Source organism: Mizuhopecten yessoensis, unplaced genomic scaffold (assembly GCF_002113885.1).
Source record: "Mizuhopecten yessoensis strain PY_sf001 unplaced genomic scaffold, ASM211388v2 scaffold5193, whole genome shotgun sequence".
Lineage (NCBI taxonomy): Eukaryota > Metazoa > Mollusca > Bivalvia > Pectinida > Pectinidae > Mizuhopecten > Mizuhopecten yessoensis.
In genome coordinates this window covers 1,093,954-1,117,952 of record NW_018405926.1, presented here as the reverse complement: position 1 = coordinate 1,117,952, position 23,999 = coordinate 1,093,954, and the positions used below count along the sequence as shown (strand labels likewise).

General features: G+C 35.0%; 1 protein-coding gene across 1 annotated transcript in view; it reads left to right on the top strand.

Annotated features, from left to right (window-relative positions):
- Positions 1 to 15: 15 nt before the first annotated feature.
- LOC110450371 (E3 ubiquitin-protein ligase UBR3-like) overlaps positions 16 to 23,999 on the top strand; it is a 39,813-nt gene continuing 15,829 nt past the window's right edge. The window contains exons 1-23 of the mRNA XM_021497852.1: positions 16 to 465; positions 1,826 to 2,039; positions 3,228 to 3,364; positions 3,878 to 4,024; positions 5,166 to 5,273; positions 6,052 to 6,197; positions 6,808 to 7,036; positions 7,589 to 7,768; positions 8,107 to 8,240; positions 9,231 to 9,323; positions 10,316 to 10,471; positions 11,115 to 11,243; positions 11,568 to 11,620; positions 12,163 to 12,305; positions 13,838 to 13,986; positions 14,301 to 14,370; positions 15,209 to 15,305; positions 16,391 to 16,538; positions 17,281 to 17,379; positions 18,333 to 18,546; positions 19,983 to 20,445; positions 22,642 to 22,739; positions 23,217 to 23,363. Of these exons, the coding sequence (XP_021353527.1) occupies positions 234 to 465; positions 1,826 to 2,039; positions 3,228 to 3,364; positions 3,878 to 4,024; positions 5,166 to 5,273; positions 6,052 to 6,197; positions 6,808 to 7,036; positions 7,589 to 7,768; positions 8,107 to 8,240; positions 9,231 to 9,323; positions 10,316 to 10,471; positions 11,115 to 11,243; positions 11,568 to 11,620; positions 12,163 to 12,305; positions 13,838 to 13,986; positions 14,301 to 14,370; positions 15,209 to 15,305; positions 16,391 to 16,538; positions 17,281 to 17,379; positions 18,333 to 18,546; positions 19,983 to 20,445; positions 22,642 to 22,739; positions 23,217 to 23,363 (3,586 nt within the window). The 5' untranslated portion in view covers positions 16 to 233. The remainder of the gene's footprint in view (positions 466 to 1,825; positions 2,040 to 3,227; positions 3,365 to 3,877; positions 4,025 to 5,165; positions 5,274 to 6,051; positions 6,198 to 6,807; positions 7,037 to 7,588; positions 7,769 to 8,106; positions 8,241 to 9,230; positions 9,324 to 10,315; positions 10,472 to 11,114; positions 11,244 to 11,567; positions 11,621 to 12,162; positions 12,306 to 13,837; positions 13,987 to 14,300; positions 14,371 to 15,208; positions 15,306 to 16,390; positions 16,539 to 17,280; positions 17,380 to 18,332; positions 18,547 to 19,982; positions 20,446 to 22,641; positions 22,740 to 23,216; positions 23,364 to 23,999) is intronic.

Below are 23,999 nucleotides of genomic sequence, written 5' to 3'. Positions count from 1 at the left end.
TTTTAATCTGATAAATTGTGACAACCCTACAGGTGCTCCAGTGGTGGTATGTAAATACCAGCGTAAAATGCAAGTTATAGGAGAAGAGATTGCGTGATTGAAGTTTTAGGAAGATGTGTGGCATTTAGAAGTATAAGTTGCTAACAATTAGACTATTTTCAGGTGTGAAAAACACTTGAAAATAGAGCGGAAGTCTAATTTTCTTCCCGTCGTCCTGCCATGGAAACATCAACATGGCTGCACCAGGACCCGAAGTGACAGCTCTTATGAAAAGAGGGAAACGAAATACTGCCAGTTATTATAAAGGAGAGTGTTTTCGCAGGGGTGGAAATAACCAATCGCTAAATAATCTTTTGGACAGTTTATTCGACCCAAAAACAAAATCTATTGACGATGTTGACACGATTGACTGGTGTCGATGGCTGATTGCTGGAGGATCCACATTTGACGAATTCACAAAAACAGGTGTTCTTTTTAATGTTCCTCTTTCATGCTTTCATAATATTATATAATTGACAGCTGCTTAAATATATTATGAATGTTATCTTTTGTAAAGATGCGCGTTCATGGCGTGGGTGTTTACATTCCTGGGATGCTTGGCCGATTTTCTGTACGCCTACATCTGAACGTGCAAACACTATGAATGGAATGGCAGCATAATCTGATAAATACGTGCATAGGGACCAGGCACAAGATACTCATTAACTTAAATACTATAGCTTTAATCTTATAACATTGTTATTGCTCTTCTAGACTAGTCCTACATATTATGATCAATAACTTAATATATTGTAAAAAGTACACAATAGTGGAACTGTCTGGTCCCATTTTTTTTAAAAGGTTGAATCAGAGATGCATGTATATATGTGCATGCCATGATGCACTGTTTATGAATGCAATGAACAATATGTCGAAGAGATAAGCAGAAGTTCTTTGAGATAACATATATATGTAACATTCCTATAATGAAGGATATTTATGGTTGTTGTAAACAAATCTAGAGTTACTGCCCAGCTGATAGAAAAAGAGATTTAATAATAATTGTTAGTGATTACACTATGAAAAATCATTTAAAGAAAAGATAAGTAACAAATAGTGGATTTTCTGGGGTAATATCCCTTGAAAGCTAACTCATACACCCCTGAATTTTCATAATGAACTATTCCAATCTTTGAATCGGAGGAGATCAAATGGGGATCAAATGTGTCTTCAGGGGTGAATGATTTAAAGAGAATGTTCATTTTCAAATTTCAAAAGTAGAAGTAAAAAGAATAGAGTATAATGCATGGACTACCATTTGAATGTTAACTTTTCAGCATGAACAAATTATGACTGATCTTTTATATAAAGGATATTTAAAAAAGATAAACTTTTGATAATATGACTAATATTCCCAAATGAGACGTATGAAGAGACTATTATATATATATATATATGCAGATAAAGGTTGCAGGTTTACCTACATGATTATGAAAGACCTGACCCACTATCAAAGTCACTATGCAAAAAAGAAAAAAACCTTATGGATGCTGTAATTTCAAACCATTAGATGATATGCATACAGCTGTATGTATATATGTTAACTGATCAACAGTCAGTGCAGTGGGTTTTTCTTGTTCCATTTTGTGGATTCATTTGCCCTTTCTGAATAGGAAATAAAATGTTTATGTCTAATGTACGGCCAGTCATTTATTTCTGGATCTAAATAGTCAACAGCCGACAGGTTAGCTCATCAGATAATTGAATACCAACACATATTATCTTTTTCTTTTTAACACAAAATTTAGATTAATTAATAAAACATGTTTTTCTATTGAAATTGCAGTTAAACAATATGACAATGCAATTATCTGTGGACTGGTATGGACCGCCAACTTTGTGGCTTACCGCTGCCGGACTTGTGGGATCTCGCCGTGTATGTCGCTGTGTGCAGAGTGTTTTCAGGCAGGACAACATGAGGGACATGACTTCAATATGTTCCGCAGCAAAGCGGGCGGGGCGTGTGACTGTGGCGACGTCAGTGTCATGAACAAAGACGGGTAAATATTGTTAAACTTACCAAATTTTCCCCTTTAATAATATTCATGTCAAATTATCGCTTCAAATAAATTTTCCTGTTGAGGATTTTTAATTGGTCAAGTGAAAAAGAGTTGCATTGTCCATCATTTTAGTGACCTACATGTACCAGGGGTGGTAAGAGTTTTTGAATAACTTTTTGCAACATATTTACAAAAAATGGAAAGAGCAGTCAGCTTAAGAATTTTCAGATAATTAAGGTTTTTATTTAATTTTAATTATGATATTGTGACAAACATCATAAGATTCTGAAATATGCATTTGAAATTGTTTTAAAATTTGTGGAAATATATTAGTTGTAATGGGCCGTTAACGTTGTAAACCACATTTTTATTCAAGATATTTATATTCATTAGGAAAAAAAATTGATAAAGTAATATTTCTAGACATATTTTGTGTTGTGTCCATGACAAAATTTAGATGTAGATCTTCCATAAATCTATTCATGTTGTCAAACAAATAATTCCTGTCATTTGGGGAAACTCCCTACTTTTGAACAGGAGGAAATTTAAAATGTTTTAAATATTTACCTTTATTTCCCTTCTTAGGCCAGTTTATAACTTCCAAGGATAAACCGTATATAGTTATGGATGTATGCTTTGTACATGTTGACTGTACACACTAAAGCAAGGTAGAACCCTGATCCCTGGATATCGAGGATGGGTCGTAGAACCTAAGAACTCTTGCTTTGAAAGTAGATCTGTTCTTTATAACAAAACAATTAGCCATTTAGGATAGAGTTTCGAAGCATATCAATTACTTCCTAATATTTTAATGTTTTTGTATTATATATATATATGATCCATTTTCAACATACTGGGATAAAGTGAACAATAATATTAAGTGTGTTTGCATTGCGGATAGGAGGAATGACCTTGACCCACTTTCAAGGTCAGGGGCCAAATATGTTAACATCATTTATCAGGTTCTTCTGAATAAACACAAAGTAAATAATATTTTGCCTGTAGTGTGGTTGGATGAAGAGATCCTGAACATATCTTGTGTGAAAAAAAATCATAGAAACTATATACGATAATTTAATTTTTGATGGGTTGATCCTGAATATTCGTAGGTTTAATTTGTCAGTTTGAGATTTGCCCTGATGTTTTCTTTCCCCACATAAAGTTCTGTCTTGAATATCATTTCTGCAGGTTTTGTTTGCGTCATGGACCAGACCGTGGGAAGCAACACTCCACCCCTCCTCTAGACCTGCTGGCCATCGCCGAAGCCATGCTACCTAGAGTAGTCCTCCGACTCATACACCATCTCAGAGACAGCTCAAATCCAGGTAACTTACTATGAGGAAGATTATTTAATGATGATTTTTGCATATTATATACTTCATGGTACTATGGGTTTGTCCTGTAGTTTGTTTTCACTATATTACGGGAATATTTCTGGGTCACAGTATACATAATGCACATCAGTAAAACTGAACCCCAGTTATATTTGTAGTTTAAGATTCCAGGTTCGAATTCTGCAAGCTCACCAATATTTTAACAGAAAAAAAGAGAAATGCAACAGCAAGACCAGGTCGAACATAGGACCCTCCAAACTCTAAACCGACGCTCTTCCAATTGAGCTACGTGTATACCTGGTAGCCAACGATGGACCCAGTCCATGCCAGTTCCACTTTATTTTGAAATAATATGTTCTACCCGACAGAGTTCACTAAACTGAGTTTGACTGTGTAATGATGAGTATCTGCAGCTGGCATTACTGTTACAATAGATTACTGTTAAATTGAGACTGGATTTTGTGAAAGAAAAATGTAATTCAGATTATTTTTCTGTTTGTAAAGACATGCAGGGTACCTACTCTCTGGCCATGCAGGATGCAGAGCAGTACCTCACTTTCCTGCACAGTCTCAGTGACATGGGGGCAGCCATGAGGAAAGTCATGGGCCAGGCACTCACAAACCCGGTCATCTACAAAAACATGACAGAAGGTTAGTATGCCACTCTGGCAGGTCATATGACTTCATAGGTCAGCAAGTCATATACGATGTGGTCCTCGGTCAGGGGGTCATGTGACTTGATTGATTTTTAAGATCAGGTGGACATTTTACTTAATACGTTAATGAAAAAGATATATATATATTTTGCCCCTGAGGGATAATATGAAGATCATAATTGAATCTATGTAGATAGTGTATAGGAGTTAATTATCTGGCATATATCTTTAACAAATTGAAGACTTTTCCATGTGACATGATGAAAGACGAATGTTGTTCATATATTTATTGTTTCCTTGCTTCACAGGGTAAAATAGTTAGCACATGTATATAATAAGCAAGAAGAGCAGCAAATATTTCTCAAAAATTTCTTCAGAAAATTCACATTTCAAATCATAGTTTTTATATGTCCGTCAAAACACAGGACCTATTATGCTATCAGGTGAGAGTAATTTTTAACGGAATAACTTCAAACTCATAGGAAGTTTAATTTTCATGTAAGCTCGGACAAATTAGATAACCACCCTTATTTGACCTTTATTTACTGAGTTATGTCCCTTGGATCAATTGCTGAAACAGTGTCCGCTCAACATCTCAAGTAATTTTCAATGGATTAACTTCAAACTTCATGGGAAGGTTAATTACTTTAAAAGCTCAAACTTCATGGGAAGGTTAATTACTTTAAAAGCTCAGATGAGTTCAAAGTTAATTACTATCAAAGGTAAGATGAGTTCAAGGTAAATTACTATAAAAGGTCAGATGAGTTCAAGGTTAATTACTATAAAAGGTAAGATGAGTTCAAGGTTAATTACTATAAAAGCTCAGATGAGTTCAATAACCTCCATTATCCGGCAGTAATTTACGGAGTTATGCCCTGTATTCAATTAAAGGTGTGACGGGGCGTATGTACTGCTTAACGTAAACCTTGTTGTCATCATGTAATGCAAAATTCATTAAGATTATCAATGGAAAGTATCATTAGATTATCAATGTAGAGTATCATTAAGATCAGCTTTAATTGTTAGGTGTTAAGGTTTATGGTATGAAAAAGAGCAACATGATGCTTAAATTTAGACAATTTTTCATGCTGTATATAAAAGTCTATAACTATCTGTTGTGTTTTCTTATTTTGCAGTTGAAAATCCAGAAGAGGATACAACTTCCTATAAAGCAGAAAGCCAGAAGAAATTCAAAGCCACAGTAGAAAATATGAAATACCCAAAAGTCTTTGACGATTACATAGGTAATATAAATGTTCATGTTTTGGCCTTGCCCAATTTTTCTGGACCTTTGCATTTATGTCAGTGATAGTCATGCAACCAACAGGACAAAATTTCAGGCATTGTAATTGTTAAATAGGAACCACTTACAATCGAGACTTCCTTAATTATAACATTAAATTGATATATAGTAATTATAATAGGTTTCTTTCATTTTTGTAAGGTTTAATAGCTATTTTTGTACACATAGAAATTAATGCTTTCTTTGGAAAAGGAAATTATTACAGCATGAGTGAAAAAAAATCATAAAGCAAATAAATGCAGCAAATATGTATAAAACAATTTTATCAATTAATTTCTATCAAAAGGTATTTGTTGATTTTGGGTCTCTGTTTTGTTTCCTGTTGCTCAAAATTGGAAAAAGAAAATTATTATTTACATTTTTTTTCTTTAAGGAGCATTCCAGAAATAACCATATGGGGGGCACTATCAGACCACCCATAAAATATTTAATATGATTTAATATCAGAAACTGTAGGCAGATCTGGTTTTACAACTACCACCAATTATATAATAATACAGGTGCCTGCCACTCCCCTGTATGATAATTCATGGAAAAGCCCAAATAAGAAATAAATCTATAAAGTTAAAAATTAAGATTAATCTGTCCAAATAGCTATCTAGAAAAATGTCTAAAGGCCTTGTATATAATTCGAAGATTAAGTGTAGATTTGCTAGTGACATTGGTGTACAGTAAATGTAGGAATACTGTATTAAATGTTTAACATTGTTTAACTCCAGGAATGCTGGCTGGGATGCCAGGACTAACACAGACATTAAACCACCAAACCCTGCTGGAGGAACTGGTCTTCTGGATGGTCAAGTTTGAGTTCCCACAGAGGATGGTCACTCTTCTCCTCAGCCTACTTCCGGACGACGACTACAAGGCATGTCTTACAGAATCAATTTCAGGATGGCGTACATTGTATAAAACTATACTCACTGGGTAGAATATTCTCAACCCGCATTCATTAACATACTGTACAAGGATTTCCTTAATCTGTCCTGTTATAGAAACAAACTCTCAGAAAGTCCAAAAAAGTGGTCACTTAACACAGGTGGACTTTTAATACAGGTTTAGCTCACAGTGAAATCACTTATGGGAAACATAAGAAGTGGCTTTTAAAAGAGATGGTTGATCATGATCAGCCGTTCTGACTACAATCTTCTGTCATGTTTTGTATAAAAGTACAAAGATTCCCCAGCCATTTTAGAAAATATCCACTCCTTCCTTGAGCTGGAAAAATGTTACATCTAAGATATTGCTTAATTCTACTAAATTTGACAATTTTTACGTTGCAATGCATTTATATGTTATTTCTAAAGGTTTTTATCAGACGGGGCTTGATTGGATTGTCAGCCTTTCCGGATAAAATCTGTAAAAACCCATACACTCATGCCGCCAATCCTCCAGTGCCATGTGCACTTTGATTTTATCATCTCACTGTGGCTCTTCAGCTTGTGTCAACTAATTATTAAACTTTTTTTTTTCAACAGGAAGCGTTTACCAGAGCCTTCATTGATCACTACAGCAGGATATCGCTGGTGCTGGTGAACGGACTGAGTCGGCCGGCCATCGCTAATCGGGTTGTCCACATCAGCGTGCAGTTGTTTAGTAACGAGACATTGGCTAAAAAGATGGTCGAAGAGTATAACCTGTTGTATACCCTCATCCTAAGTCTCACCCACATGGTGGAGAACATCGTTACGCAGAGCACACTACAAGGTACGCCTTAAGGAGACCTTACCGTGATATTTATCCGCAATAGAATATGATGTCTGTAAAACCTATTTTATAAATAGAAGCTTCAGCTGTAGTGAAATAACTTATGACATATTTAAATCGTACACAACAACAAGGCTATTACCATTGATTCTTTTTGCTCAGTTTTACTGACCAATACAGGCTGTTTCCCCTAGCTAAAAAGGTGTCTTATTTTCCCAAAATGACAATCTATTGATAATACCTCTAATTCTGAATCAGTATATAATTTATAATATAACGGTATTTTGAAACGTTTATTTTGTTGATTAATTAGAGTCACGATTGATGCTCTTGAGATTTAAGGATTTCATGACATTGTCGGCACATGATCATGTACTTGAAATTTCAGTTGTGTTTTTACACCAGTAACGAGGACTGTGATTGGCTCATACGTGTCATACATGTTTTTCAAAGATTGTCGTAATTCTGTATGAATCTAACCTACTAGTATGGAAATTCCATTGAAATGTTTCAGAATTTGATTAGAATTGAAATGAACCTTGTTTGCTGTAGATGCCCAGATGAACATGCACATGGTGGTGGACTGTGATAACGATGTGATGAAGGACCACTGTTACTGGCCAGTGGTCAGCGACCTCATTAACCTTCTGTCCCATCAATCCATATCCCACAAGTTCCTCGGCGACCTTCGACTCATCAACATGTGGCTTGAACTTCTCTGCTACTTCCAAGGTGAGGTGCTAGACTGAGATTCACCCACCCTCTGTTAATTAATGAGTGGTTCATTCTTAAGACTTTCTTAGGGCTATTAAAAATATATAGAATAATAGGATTCTCCCCAGAGTTTTGTTTCAGCTTAAATATTTCATTTTCAATCCATATTCAAGATGGGACACGGTACCGTAGTATGCTCAACAATACCATATTAAATTTAGATTTTATATAATTGACTCTACAAACTCTCTGATGATGCTCCCTAGAGTAACTTTAAAGTAGGGAAAAAGGAAACAAACAATTAAAAATTAAGTTTCATGCTCAGGATAGCCATTATCTTTTCCAATTTCAACCAGGTATGAACTTGAACCAGCGTGAGCTGAGCCAGCACATGGGGTTCGAACCAGAGACATACTACGCTGCCTTCTCAGCCGAACTGGAAATCGCTTCGTCACCAATGTGGTCTCTCATGTTCCACTGCAAAAATAAGGTAAAATCTTCTGATGTTAGATAGACAATCTTGGTCCCCCCCCTAAAAAAATCAAAAAAATCCTTAATCTATATATTTCATAAATTAAGTATAAGTATTAAAAAAGACAATGGCAGTCATAATCAAACCTCTTTGATGCTGGAACTTAAAAGCTCTGTTCATCTTTTACATGAATCACAGATATATATACAAGTACTGTATACCAATTTTTTTTAAATGTTTAATAATTTTTCACCTTTTTGACTCTCCGCATAATTACAGTGAACAATATGCGATATAATAAATAGTAATAAGATGAGAAGGGCGAAATTACCATTGGAAAAAAAATGGAATTCAGCAGTGTATGGCTGTGTGAAAGTGTCCTGGTATACAGTAATCTGGTCAAGTTTACATCAACAAAAAATATAATGCAGAATTCAACCTTTCCTTGCTTATCACCCTGGCCAGAAGACTTTTCAAAACTGTTTTCATACAGAATGTATTTTAAGTAAATTTTGATAACTTACAACTACGTATACATGTATTAGCTGAAGAAAGCAATGTCTTCGAATTTAGCACTTTCCTGGTTTATTTCTTCTATTTTCATGGATATATCCATTATTTCTTTGACTACAGCAAACTTTCAGTAAAATAAATTTCCCACTACATAACAGATAACCACAAAGACACTTGACTATGGAAGAGAATGTGTACAGCTAAACAGTTACTGTGAAATCAATATTTTTTGCGAGGTATTTAATTTCACTGATTTCATTGGTTATCTTCATCCACGAATCTATTGGTCTGCGAAGTAATTACAAGTTTGACATACAGCCAATCTCCGTATGAGTGGGTTCTCATAATCCACGATTTCATGAACCCACGATTTCATGAACCCACAAAATGGGGTTTGTTTTCTGGAAACCACAAAAGTTTGGCCTTACGAAAATATCTGATTTCACAGTAATCATAGTGAACTTTTGTAGCAAGCAGTGTTGTTATTGTTTTTAGGAGACGGCCAATTTCACCAAGAGTATGGTATCTGTTTGTCTGGAGAACCTGAGGGAATGGTTCGATGCCATCAACTGTATGGAGTCTACAAAGGTAATATGAATCTATAGCTTCCCTAAATAGGATCATGTTACATTTGGAATAGCATTTCTACTATATTGTAGACAAGAAATTAAATTCTATCTGTATTCACTCATTTACCCCTGAAATTTCACAATGAACTATTCCAACCTTTGAATTGGAAGAGTTCAAATGTGTCTTCAGGGGTGAATAAGTTAAAACATGGAAAGAAAGATCAAAGGGTTAAGATTTATATGAAACTTTAAGGTGTCTTTATGATAGGTATAGCAGTCTAGAACGATTTATAGCAGGGTTTTTAATTTTAATGGAAATTGACTTTCTAGAAACCAGATAGCTATAGATTCATTGACATATTTAAAGCCATTTTGAAAAAAATACATTTGTGATAAATTTATTTGAATGTATTCATCATAGAAAAAAAAAACAGAACTGGAGGTTTTTAAACTAGACTCATTGTATTTTGTCATTGTATGACTGTGCAATAATATATTTTTTTTAGTGGACATTTCACAACTACACTACAGTTACTAACATTGTACAATGCCTATTTTTAATAAGGGAATTTGAAACATTTTTTTCTCTGAATTATTTTCTTGCATTTAAGTAAAGCAGCAAATAATGGATCTAAAAGCGTTCATTGAAAAGCTTTGTTTATTCAGTTTAAAAAAAAAATACCTTGAATCATTTATGGAATTCCTGTGTCAAGAATTATTTCAACTTCAATAAAATATTAAAAAAAATATAATAAAAATCCAACCCCATGGATATTGAAGAGAAAATCTGGACTTCCATTTGAGTTTTTAGGTAATCCTTCATGGTGTAATTTTGATGAGAATTATTTAGAAAATATGGACTATCTTATTGAGACATATTCAATTGACATTGCAATAACACAAAAGGATTTGGAAACAAACAAATTGATTTTAATACAATTTGTAATTCAGCTCTTTTATGGTGATGTAATAGTTCATTCAGTGCAGTGAGACTATGTATTTTGTCCTCAGCCGAATCCATACCAGTTGTCCTTTCACCTGCCGTTACATCGCTACTTGGCAATATTCCTGGTACATGGTGTTCAGAATCAAGAGATCCCTATTACGGACTTTGATTTGGCTCCAAAGAAGATGAAAACTATCCTTCACCACCTGTTACAGATACAGGTAAGACAAGATTGTGTGTTTAAAGTTACTCGGTGGGTGGTCGGGTGGGGCAGTGGATAATTACACACTCACCTTTCACCAGGCCAGGGTTTGATTCTCTGATCAGACATGAAAAGGTATGGGGTCACCTGCCGGAACACATGGGTTTTCTCCAGGTACTCCAGTTTCCTCCTACAATAAGACCCCCCTCCGTGCTAAAATTCAGGCCAACAAGATTGATTAATAACAATAATAATAATTTGAGGTTCTTATATACGGCTTTATCACAAACTAGTTAGTAGGTCGTCTCAAAGCGGTTCACAAATTATTATCCGTGGTTATAGGGCCTTTGCAACTAGCCAATATCTTTCTCAACTACCTAGGGAGCATAATATACATGTATAAGTTGAAATAACTTGTTTCATAATTGTTGTAAAATAAATAATGTTAATACTTAAAGTTACTCAGTATAGCTATGGTTGATAATAGTCTATCCCTTCTGTGTGATGTTGATAATCCCAACCCTAAGGATAAGATTTTTGAGGCTCAGCACACTGCACTCGAATACATATGCATATGTGATTGAAAAATCAATTAACTGACTAAAAATATATGGCAATCAATGGTCAGTATGAATATTGTTAATAATTTGCTTTCTTTGTAGGTCTGTGTTTCTGAGGTGTACGCCAACATGTGGATAAGGAATGGTCTCCAGATCCGTGGTCAAGCGATGACCTATGTCCAGTGTCACTTCTGCTATTCCATGGTGGATGCTGATCTATGTCTACAACAGGTATAGCTAGGTTGACCAACTGCTAAAGTCACTTTGCTGATGGAAAAGAGTCTAACATACCATTCAAAATTTCATTGGGGGAGAGACCATGTGGCAAAATGTAAAAATGTCTTGAAAAGTACTAATAAAAATCTAAGATGAAAACATGATGTCATCAAATGCCTATATAAGGCCAGAATTTGAAATGAATTATTTGCATTTGAGCTGTTAAAGATTTTCAGTTATAAGATTTAAAAAAGGAGAGTAAAAATTTGAAATTTTCCCTTAAAAAAAAAAGAGTGTTTTCCAACCAAGAAAAAAATCAATCTTGTTTGTGTTTTGTAGGTGTGTGCCTGTAAGTTGGACCCCGACTACTTTGTACAGACTGTTTTAGAAAGGTAAGACTCGTCACAACTACTGTATATATTCACACTTTACTGATAAAGTCCAAGTTTGTCCAGTGTAAATTTCGCCCTTAATATGTAATTATTATATATTGTATGTTGTGTACTAATACATAGGGGAGGGCGAAAAAGGTGAAAGTTGATCTGCGGCAAAACATTCCCGGTTAACAGTATTTTACTAACAGTAAATCCATGCACACATTTTCATCTAAGATTGCAGATATCATGAACATTTTATGGATCATCAAGTATTAAAACATTCCTGAGAATTGTGATGTGTATATGCACTGTAAACGACATCAAAGGAACACATTTACATATGTTTTTACTTTAATTATGTACAGTTAATTGTTATTCGTAAACATGTTATAATTTATGTTAATAATGTAAAATGTCATGACTATTTAGGATAAATTTTCAGTATGGTTCTTTGAATGAAAAGCTGAACAGCAGTCGTAGAACACATATTTGTTTTTAACATTTGAGGACTTTCAGCCAAATCAAACTTGTCTGAGATATATATATTGACTTTAAAGATATCATGTGACTGACTGGTTATCCTACTCAAACCACCCCAACACAGACCCGAGCTTTAAACTGGAGCTGGAGCAACAACTGGCCATGGTGGACGCTGCATTGTCATATCTGGTCACTCTTCTAGGAGTGCGGACATACTTAGGTAAGTTCACTGTGGCTTGCTAGTAGATTTAGGGTGTAGACATACTTATTATAACAACCGCCAAACAAAGTTTGGCAGTATAATTATTATATCTTTTTGTCCATCAGTCTGTCCATGATCCTTGTGAGCGTAACGCCGCCTGTTTTTTTGGGGGCGTAACACAGTGAAAGTACATCATATGTTATAATGTGCATGAGGAAAGAAATTTGTGATTCCACTATTTTTGCTGGAGTTATGGGGCTTGAAGCTGTAAATTCAGACATTAACACTTCAAAATAGTGAAACATTATATATTTATTACCCTACTGTAGGGAGACATGGTTCTTTGTTTCCCTGAGGTTAATCATGTTTCACTTGCCCTTGTGAAACATGATTTACCTCGAAGTCTGTTCACCATCGTGACTCTAACCGGAAATCAGACACTGGATTATAATACAATTTTAATTAGAATAGAGTACGGACAAGAATATCCGGAAGTTTATTTTTCATATCAGAATGTGAATCTTTACTTATTTGTTAATATATAATGTAAGACGAATACTGACACTTGATAGAATATTTTGAACAGTATATACATTATTTAAAGGCGATTCTAGACGCTCATGTACATTGTATGTATATTTATATATATGTTTATGTCATAAAATTTTGAAAATATAATAGAAAATAAAAAATAAATAAAAATGAGGTTGACGTCAGCCACGTTTGTTTTCTCACACATAAAGTTAATGCTAAATTATGTGTACCTTCCTGCGCGATGTTTCAAATAAGTTTCAAAGATATACCCGATATGCAAAATTAAGAAATTCAAATAAAAATGTGTGGAGTCGATTATAACTACAATTACTTATTTCTAAACATTTTCTTCAGGTTGGTAAGTATGGATTATGAGAAGTTCTTTTTACACAACCAATAAAATTGTCTATGTGACATTTCAAAAAAAAAAATAAAAAAAATAAAAAAAATGATTTACCTCAAAGAAACAAAAAATTGTGTTTCCCTACAGAAACATCTTTAAATATTTTAATATCCAAAAAAAAAAGAAAATGACCAGCTGGTTGAAGCGCCATTGTTGTCATCTGCTTCTGTCATTCTGAACTAGGTTGTGGTGGCTCTTGCCAATTTTTTTAGGGAGGCTCCGAATAAGGGAAATACGATTGGGAAAGTTTGAGTGCATGATGCAAGTCAAGATATTTTATTGTTTCGAAACAAAGGGATTAGACAACAGGCATAGCCTTTATACAATGTAAGTCTTCTCCCAAGAGAATGCTTGGTGAAGGCGACATATGTTTGATTGCCATGTCATGGGACCAGTATCATCCAATCAGATACAGTTTTAAAAAGATGAGGTATAATAATTACTATTGTCTTCACATCAGGCACAGAATTGTTATGTTGCAAAATTAACTGGATTGAAATGTAATTAACTTAACGTATACATAAAAAGCTGTAAAAATTACCACACTTAATGATTGAGTTATCACCGGTATGTTACACTGAGAGTGTTGTTGATGGTATATTACTGGGTACAGGTATAGACGAGAAGGACCTGGTCAGACTTGAGATGTCCACATTGCTGTGTGTCAGTGACCGCCAGCACAGCCAACTGACCGACCTGATGCCGGAGAAGTCGGGAATGATAGGTCATGGCACGGAACTATTTGAACCCACACTGAAGGAGGTGATTTGTGTATAATTACGAGAATGACAATCACACTACATACACAATGACCAACTGTATACACCCAGCGTTATTTTTGCCCTTCACATTTAGTTGCTATGTATATTATGTTGTTTAGTTATACTCTCTGTAATGATAAATACGCCCTCATCACATGTACAGAGGGTAAAAAAGTCGAATGTGAAATTTTACATTGGTTTTCATTATAATGCATGCGATTCTATATATTAATAGGGTATAATCTTGTATACATTTTTAACATGATCGACAAGTTTTTATGTCATTTTAACTCTTTTGCATTTAATGCTGATTAGTTGGCAGATTATAAAGCACCAAACTTTGAGGCAGGGGCAGGATTACAACAAGGAACCTATGTACCTAAAGGTTTGTGTTCAAGGGTGTAGTAATTACATGTACAGTTATAGCATAAACGGTTTTATTTAGCATCTTTATACATTTTTAAGTCAAATTTACAATAAAGAAAAAAATTCAATTTGTGCAAAAAAATTGAGTTCCCTGTATTAATTTAATATGTTAGTGATAATTTTAATTGCAATACATGCATACAAATGTATTATTATCATGTAAAATAAAGTTACAGGTATTTTTTTCTGATTTAGAAAAGTAACAGCTCTCATGTAACATTCAGTCATACCAGATTAGGTATTCCTATGAGAATCGTCACATTAATGGTAAAGTTCAACAAATGAGTGCCTCTGGAAAGTTTTGCTAAATTTGCTGAAATCATAAATCAGCACAAATAATGGCATACAACAAAATAGATGTATTGCAACTAAAAAATATCCACAACCTGAATAGTTTAAAGAGAAAAATTCAAAACGAATCCATACAAAATCTTCATTGAAAAACCGGTATAATTGTCTGAAATTTATCAATCAAAGGGCTGGTAAGATAAACAACGTCCCTTATAAGTTGAAATCCCATTGCAATTTAGATGATTACCGGTGTTGTCTCCACTCCGTTGTAATTCATTGAAATTTATCAAGTTCAAAATAAATAAACTTGGACATTGAAATTTATCAAGTTCAAAATAAATGTACTTGGACATTAATATTTATAAACTTCAAAATAAATTTACTTGGACATTGAAATTTATCAAGTTCAAAATAAATATACTTGGACATTGAAATTTATCAAGTTCAATATATATATATAATTGGACATTATTTTTGTCATTGACACTTGACCACTTGCGTTTCAGATTTTATTTGGGAGAGGGAGTTTGACCCTGTCCATGTCGCTTTACGAGCCGTGTACAAAAAGGACTTCCAATCTTCCATGGACAGATACAGCGCATTGTAAGTGCAACATTTCTTTTTCTCTTTAAAATGTTTTGAAAATGATAATTGTAAATCTTGAACTGAAGTAACATGCTGTCTGCTTCGAATGCAAAAAGATGATTTTAAACTGAAGTACATAGAAGTAATTGAATGGTGTGAGACGTTTTGAAGACTGTCAGTTATCATAATTGTCCATTTATAAATTAACTAAAAAAAAAAAAAAAATTAGCATTAAAGCAATCAACATCATCATACACTTCCAATATCATAAACATCATCTTCATCTATTCTTCATCTTCATCATTAGCATCTATATATATTCATATTTCTCATCATCATCATCATCATCATCATCATCATAAACAAGTTTCCTCATCATCTTTTTCTATCATTATCATTCACGTCAATCAAGCAATGATTACATCATAAATTTCAACAATTAATTAAAAAAAAAGAATTTACGTCTTTCACGATATGCAAATTAAAACCACATAAGGAATGTGATGTATTTAAAAAACCTGTTTTATCATTTAAATTTGTGATTTATACCTGACTTGCTTATAGCTAGATAAGACACCCAGCATGAAGGTGAAATGTCAAAAATAAATGCAAGATTCTGTGAAATCAGATATTTTCGTGGTGCCCAAATTTCATGCCCCCCCCCCAAAAAAAACACATTTCGTGGGTACATGAATTCATGGATTACGAGTAGTGTCGAGTACCAACTCATACAGAGAATAGATTGATATCAAACTTGTAATTACCTTAATCTTGTGGACCTATAAGTTTGTGGATGAAGATTAGCCACAAAATAAAACTCCACAAAAATAAACGATTCCACAGTAAAAAGATATGGATATAAATGCTTTAAAGATATAGTGGTTTCCTTGTATTATAAAGTCTAAAGCCAAACATTAAGTTTCATGAAAATGTACTAGGAAATAAAAAAAGGTTGGAAAATAAGATTAACTTCGGAAATATTTGTAGAAAATATGTGAACATAGTATATTTATATTGATTAGTTAAATGCAACATTACGATGTTGGTTAGATGGATTGAGCTTTTGTTTGACTTTGGTGAAGAGGACTTTTATATATTCACAGTGTTCGGCAGAACGGGAAGTATTCTGGGAAGACACCGCCTTGGCCCCCGTTCAAACCTCCAGGGGAGATAAACCCCGCATATAAAGACATGTTTAAGATTCTCCACTGTAGAACTCTTCATGCCTTCCTATTTACAGTCTTACATAGGGTAAGGATTATAGATTGTACAGAGGTATTTGAGATTTGTAAAGGATAATCCCTATTATTATGGGTCAGGGTTTAAGATCCCTGAAACGGTAGAGGTCATATGAAAACCAAGTTTATTGCAGATCACCAGGGCCTCTTTTGCATATCCGGTTCAACTTTTTCGATCAGCTGAACCTGAAAAAAAAAGGACACACTGATCAGATCTGAACCATGGCTGACCTCATATGTCCAGACATATGCCTGATCGAAACTAAAATGCTGACTATTACTTGTTTGCATTATTTCTTTAAAAAACAAGGTCGATTCACTAAGATATTTTGTTTGGATATGTTATATAATTTACTGGGAGCTTGAAAGGGTATATTATTCTTGAATATTGTTATTTGTTTGTCACAAAACTCCAAAACTGTGTATTTTTTACCTCTGTCTACAGTTCAGTCCAAGTGCAGTTGTTATTGCAGAATATTTTTGCGCCACCTGCACCATTTCAACCGGGATACACAAATGCAACCCAGTCTTTGAAATAAAACATTTGAAGCTTCATGTTTAAAAAGGAAAAATAAAAGAGTTTTGTAAATGTAATACATAAACAGATACGTACTATTGTTCCATCATTTAAATACAATAAGAACCCAGTTCGATTTCTGACGACAACTTATAATTATACCATGTCTCTAGTTGGATGATAATTTATACAAGTTTCTTGTTAGAGTGTGATTATGATAACCTCTGTTTTTTTACAGGCACTGACTCGTAATAATGTACCGGAGAGCTGTCTGTATTATTGTATTCACCTGTTAAACCTTGCACTCACCCTACCATGTACAGACACCAGGAGAAGGGTACGTGTTATTACAGTGTTTATGTCTCAAAATTGATTGCAATTAATTAACAGGCGATTTTGGAGACCTATGGCTTTCATTTCCGAAAAAAACGTTTATTTATCATGATGTTTTAGATAATTGAATTTAAAAAAATAATTTTAATGTTTTAACGTCTAATTATTATGATAGTAATATCTAATTTGTTTACTTATTGATTTCATTTCATTTAAGTGTTTCTGTATTGAAATTGTTTGCAATTAATTAAAAGGCAATTTTGGAAACCTAGGGCTTTCATTTCAGTGAAGAGTAAAAAATAGTTCATCATGATGTTATGTATATACTTATATAATTCAAATTCATTTTAATGTTTTAAATCTTTTCATTATGATAGTAATATCACATTTTGTATACCTGTGGATTTCAATTAATTCATAGAATAAAAAAATGTTGCTCAAGATTTCACAACTTTTATCTATAATTTTGCAAGCCCATTAAAGCAATATCTTAAATGGCATATTGTTTTTTTCTGGCATGAATATGGCTTTAATAAATCATTTTAAATAAATCATTTAAAATAAATCATTTCTGAAAAGAAAACCATACCTTTCATGACTTTTATGAGAAATTATAAAGATAAAAAAAACTAAATTTAATCACAAACGCTGTTGTTGTAAGTGCTAAACAAACACAACACGCTAGACTCGGGTTCGAACCCTCAACTTCAGGCTGCTAAACTATCGCTTTAACCGATTAAGCAACCTGGTGAAGGGAAGTGTCCTGGCCCTGGCCAAACTGTTCTACAATAATATCCAAACTGAAGTTAAGCGGAGGTTGCTGCATATAATAACAGCTTCAGTGTAGTGGAACAGGGATCCTTAAGGAAAAATTATATCTCTGTAAACTACCACCATTTCTAAAAACAGCAAAACCGCTGTACTAATGGTCATTGATGTCATTTGTCTCTGTTTCAGACCAAAACATTTCGAGGCTGTGCCCCTAACGGAGATTACAAGGACTGGTTTTCTTCCACCAATTTACTTCAAAATGCTTGTGATACTATTAAGGAGGTGCATGTCTCAGTCCTCAGCCTCGAGCCGGGTGACAACTTCACCTTCCCCGCTGATGTTGACCTCATGAACTCTAGTCTCGAGGAGATGTTCCAGATGGCACCAAGCACTGTTTTGAGTAAGGAATCGTGCAATTTGTGTTTGGGTCATCGTGCAGTTTGTCGTGGTGCAGTTTGTGTTTAATATACAATTATGGACTTTTGTGCTGATGAATATGATGTGATAGGAACCTGAAAGAGTGATATTGAGGCGAAGCCGAGGTTAATATCACTCTTTCAGGATCATATCACATCATATTTACCAGCACAAAAGCCCATAACTGTTTTATTATATACTTCAACAATAAAATTAAACAAAACAAAACAAAACTAAAGGTTCTGATTTTTGTACGCGAGCCTCCGTGTAAAATTTAACCAGGTTTGAATACAACAGTTCATCATTGTAGCTTTCGAAGGTATCGTCTAGATTCCTTTTCTTAAGATAAGCATGGAGGACATGCACTGCATGTTCAATGGCCTTTTTTACATTATCAGCATCTTTATCCTCGAATAGTTTCGGTAATTTTCTAATGTAACGGAGGAGAAACGTTTGCCAGCAGCCATCTTCTAATGTCGTCTGACAGATCGCGTTCCAGTCTAACTGCGCATGCGCTACAACAGGTTCCGAGGAATTTCCATACAGGCTATATTTAGAAATCGATATTCACCGGATAACCAGTCTACATGAGTTTTTGAAGACTGGTCACGTGTATAGGATCCGACCAATGTGATGGCGAGAAATGTTCATGCATATAATAAGTAATCATATTTAATTAACTCTTGAAAGTTAGATATGTTATGTCTCATGATCTAACAAGCTTTCCACTGTACTGTACACAGTAAAGTTATCAACAACATACTCATGATCTACATGTGATGTAACAGCTGACCATTAACAGATATGGATCAATTATATCGGGGATCGATCATCATACAGGCCCCGGAAAGGCCCTTTAAACAAAGGGTTGGCCTTTAAAAGCCCTAAAAATTGATGAAAATACCTTAAAGCCCCTTTTTTGAATACAAGAACATGAAATATTTGTTACCAGATTGAATTTCTAGATTTTCAGATAATCAATCAGTGTTATAATTAGGTTGCTTGGTATCTAGAAGGTGCGTTTAGATAACACATCCAGATCTCTGTATTTTAAGAATTTGCACATGGCAGGAGATTTTGCCTTAGTTTTACTGAAAAATGCCTTTAACAGGCCCTAAAAGCCTTGAATATATATATCAAGATCACTTTCCTGTACAAGGCCTGTATATGTTGACAAGAGTATTGTATGTATGAATGTGTTACATGAATTTGTGTTAATATCATAATACTTTATTAACTCATTCACCCCTGAAGACACATTTGAACTCTTCCAATTCAAAGGTTGGAATAGTTCATTATGACATTTCAGGGGTGAATGAGTTGACACATTTACACATTGGATTTAAGGTAAAGAGAAATACAGTACAGAAAACGTTTTAATTATTATAAAATACAAATGTATGTATTTTGTTACAACAGGTTCAGGAGGCCCGATAACTGCGGCCCACTCCGGCCACATTCCCAGCCATCCTGCTCTGGTTCCCATGTCAAGCGAGGGAACGTTTCCGGTCATGCCAATCCACTCTCTCTCTAGTCACTCCGGTGCCAAAACAAACGACAAACCAAAATACGAAAGTAAAGGTGTATCTACAGAGACAGCTCCACCTGTTCCAATCCCTATCAACGAGAGTTTAATTTCTCTTTTAATGAAACTGCATTGTAAGCTTTCGGGCAAGGCTGGTTCCTATGTACCGCTGTCAATGTGTAAAAGACTTCCTTCATTGTCACGTGTTGGGGACGGCTCACATTTCATCACATGCTTACTAGACAAAATGTCACAACAAAGTTCTAACTGTGCAAAGTTGATTGAGGAAACGTACCAACAGCTAGGCCCGAAATCTGAGGAGGATGGTAAACAGAGGTCTGGCAAGAAAGAGGACAGGTGAGTGAATCTTTCTGGGTTTGGGAGGAGGTCAAAGGAAATACTGTTAATCCAGCTTTTTAGGTGTGAGCTGCTGACAATTGCTCATAATAATAATATAAAAATATACAACATTTATATAGTGCCCTATATAATTTGTAAAATTACTCCAAAGCGCTTTACAACATATGGATAATACTAATGGTTATAATTGTGAAAACAAAAAAACAAAGGCTTACAATCACTTTTATACATTTAAGCAAGCAATGTGCACATAATTGAACAAATAAAAGGTGGTATTTACATAACGTCTTTGCAAAGATTCTGAAATGCAGACATGAAGAGGTGAGTTTTGATGTCCCTCTTGAACTTGGCCAGGGTATTTGACTTTCTAATAGCAGATGGTAAGCTATTCCACAACGTAACCGAAACCCTCCCAAAGCATCTGTTTCCGTAGGTCACAATACAAGATTTTGGGACACACAACAAAGATTCTGACTCCGACCGCAGTGATCATGACGGCTGATACTGGGTAACAAGCTCCTCAGTACCTACATTCAGTGCCATGTATGTGTACACCAGAATTTTGTACTGTGACCTGTATCGTACAGGTAACCAGTGCAACAAATAAAGCACAGGTGTGATGTGCTCTCTCTTTCGAGTACGAGTAACTAGCCGTGCTGCAGTGTTCTGGACCCTCTGCAGACGACTAGTTAGTTTGTCAGATATACCACAGAGCAGTGCGTTACCATAATCCAACCGAGAGGTAACAAGTGAATGCACCAAAATCTTGCATACATCTGCAGTTAAAAACTGGCGAATACAGCCGATGTTCCTGATCTGGTAGTAACAGGATTTGGCAATAGCGTTGACTTGTTTCTCCATGTTCAGTGAACTATCAAAGTATACCCCTAGGGGTTTAACAGCTGGAACAGTCTCAATAGTTCTGGCACCAACCTTGAGCTGGAGAGTCATTGTTTGCTGACACTTTGGGGAAAAGACGATTAGTTCTGTCTTTTTCTGATTAAATTTAAGCATGTTGGCGTTCATCCAGATACTGATATCTGTTAGACAAGATTCCAGACTTTCTGAGACGGTATTCCAACTGTCCTGTGGTTTGATGACCATGTAAATTTGTGTGTCATCAGCATAGCAATGATAGCGAAAGCTATGGCGATGACAAATCCCTCCAATCGGTTTGGAGTTCATGCAATATTTTCGTGGTCCTAACACCGATCCTTGAGTAACCCTGAAATCTAGTACTTTGTCATGTGAGGTGGAAGATCCGATTTCATGACCAGTTCAGGGCCTTTATTCATGAAACCATTCTCATGCTCAAGCCTCAATTCTTGTTCCTGTCATTAATTATGAAAATAATCTTACTTTGTCAATAATTTTTGGGGAAAAAAAGAAAAAACTTAAAGCAGAATACTGTTTCAATGTGTACAATTGACTTTTTGATTGTTTGTCATGATTGAAGTGAGTAACAAGAAACCTAGTTTAAACACAGAATCCATGCTTGAGCATGAGAACGATTTCATGAATACGGGCCCAGGATTTGTCATATAAAAAATTCCCATATTTCGTTCAATTTTACCCTTATTTGATCCAAAATTCCCATTTCAAATGTGTATACATATTGAAAATGTCTTGATGAAATTTCAGGAATCCAACAAGTATTTAAACAAATTACTTTCATTCATAAATAATATATCTGACAGTATCTGTATACGTATCTCATCCTCGATACTCATGAGGTTATGCTCACCACCGCTCTCTTCACCTCTAGAATATATCAAAGTGTATTTGAAGGTACACAGCTATAGCTATTGTATTGGTCTCATATAAAATAACCCAACAAATCACTAGGCTGATACTTGTCCTTTGAAGATTACAGAGGAGCGACGCCCGACTTTAAAGCCAGTAGATTTTACTGTCACGTGACTGCGATATTCTTTTAATTTACATTAAATGATCAAATTACAGTCTTCTTGTCTTATCAACAAGGTGACGCACAGTACTGAGCTTTCAATTTGGCTATGTCATATTCCAGAGGTGCAGCGAACGAAAGTGAGTGTAACCCTTGGAGCATCAAGGATGACTTTGTCTCCACTTTCACAATAGGCCCTATCATGAAAACTATACTTAGCCTTGGGGTAGTTGACGAGTATATTATTTGTGTTATATGACTCACCGTTTACTGATTTGTCGTTGTAGAAAGAAGAAGGCCAAAGATCGCCAGGAGAAATTGATGGCACAGTTTGCCTCCAAACAGAAAGCTTTTATGGAACAAAACTTTGATACAGATTTGCCAGGTAAACACTATGAGATGATAAATCACTTACAATTCAGATTATGTATCATGTCATACCTGGTAATGTCTTATCTCCCTAGAGTGGGGTCATACCACTAACACACTCTTGGACTGTAAAATCTTGTGAGGCAAGCAACCTTCATATTAATGATGTTTTCCAAAATGTTCTCTCTCTTGTTGTTTCACCATAATACAAGCACATACATGGATTATTTCCTAAATGAACTTGATGCTACTGATAAATGATGGGCTTACAGTGTACAATAGACATTATTAGGCCAAACAAACTTTTTGAAGCTAGACATAAACACTTTCTTTTGAATCCTTAAAACGGCAGGCATTATTCTGTGTTTATGGAGTGGAACACTGTCCTCACAACAATCCCTTCTTCTGCATAGAAGCCCTTGTGTAATAAATTTTCTTACAATTATGAGTCCATCACATTTGAATCATCAATCAATCTATTTTTTATTGCCAGATGACAACAGTAGTACGACGACAGAGAAACCTGACACAAGACAGGTCCTGGATGAGAAGGAGTTTGACTGTGTGATCTGCGGTCATAGTTCACCGTCCACTGCAGACAAACCCATCGGTCTGGTGGTGTTAGTCCAAGCCTCCAGTGGTCAGTACCTCCACAACCTGCGTTCATCATCCTCAAATTGTATTGGCCCTAATGACCTCTTTTGTGTTGTTGGGCAGTTAAGAATGTAAAGATAACAATAATAATCATCCTCGGCGGTTAAGAATGTAAAGATAACAATAATAATCATTCTCGATACTCCAGCGGTTATGCTCTTTCTCTCTCCGTGCACCCCGGGAATATGTCATAGCAAAATTGAAGCCACATCGCTAGCTATTTGTTTGGTCTCAGGTAAAAACCAATCACTTGGCTGCTTCCTGTCCTTTGAATATTACAGCGGAGTGACACTCGACTTCAAATCCAGTCAATTTTTATCGTTTATATGGCCATGTGATTTTTGATGTACATCAAAGGATTTAACTAGTCTTCTGGTCTTCAATTTTACCATGACATATTCTAGGGTTGCAGAGAGCGAAAGTGAGTGTAACTTCTGGAGTATCGAGGATGTGCCATCATAAAACAGTCATATCACTTAAAGGTGTATGCTACCTAATTTTGACATGTCTCTCCTTTGAAAAAGAGTTCCTGGTTACAAAACCATCTAAACTATCCTTGATAATGTTTAATTTTAATTTTGTACTTTTGACTTAATAAAGTGTTTCATTCAATGCAGCAGAA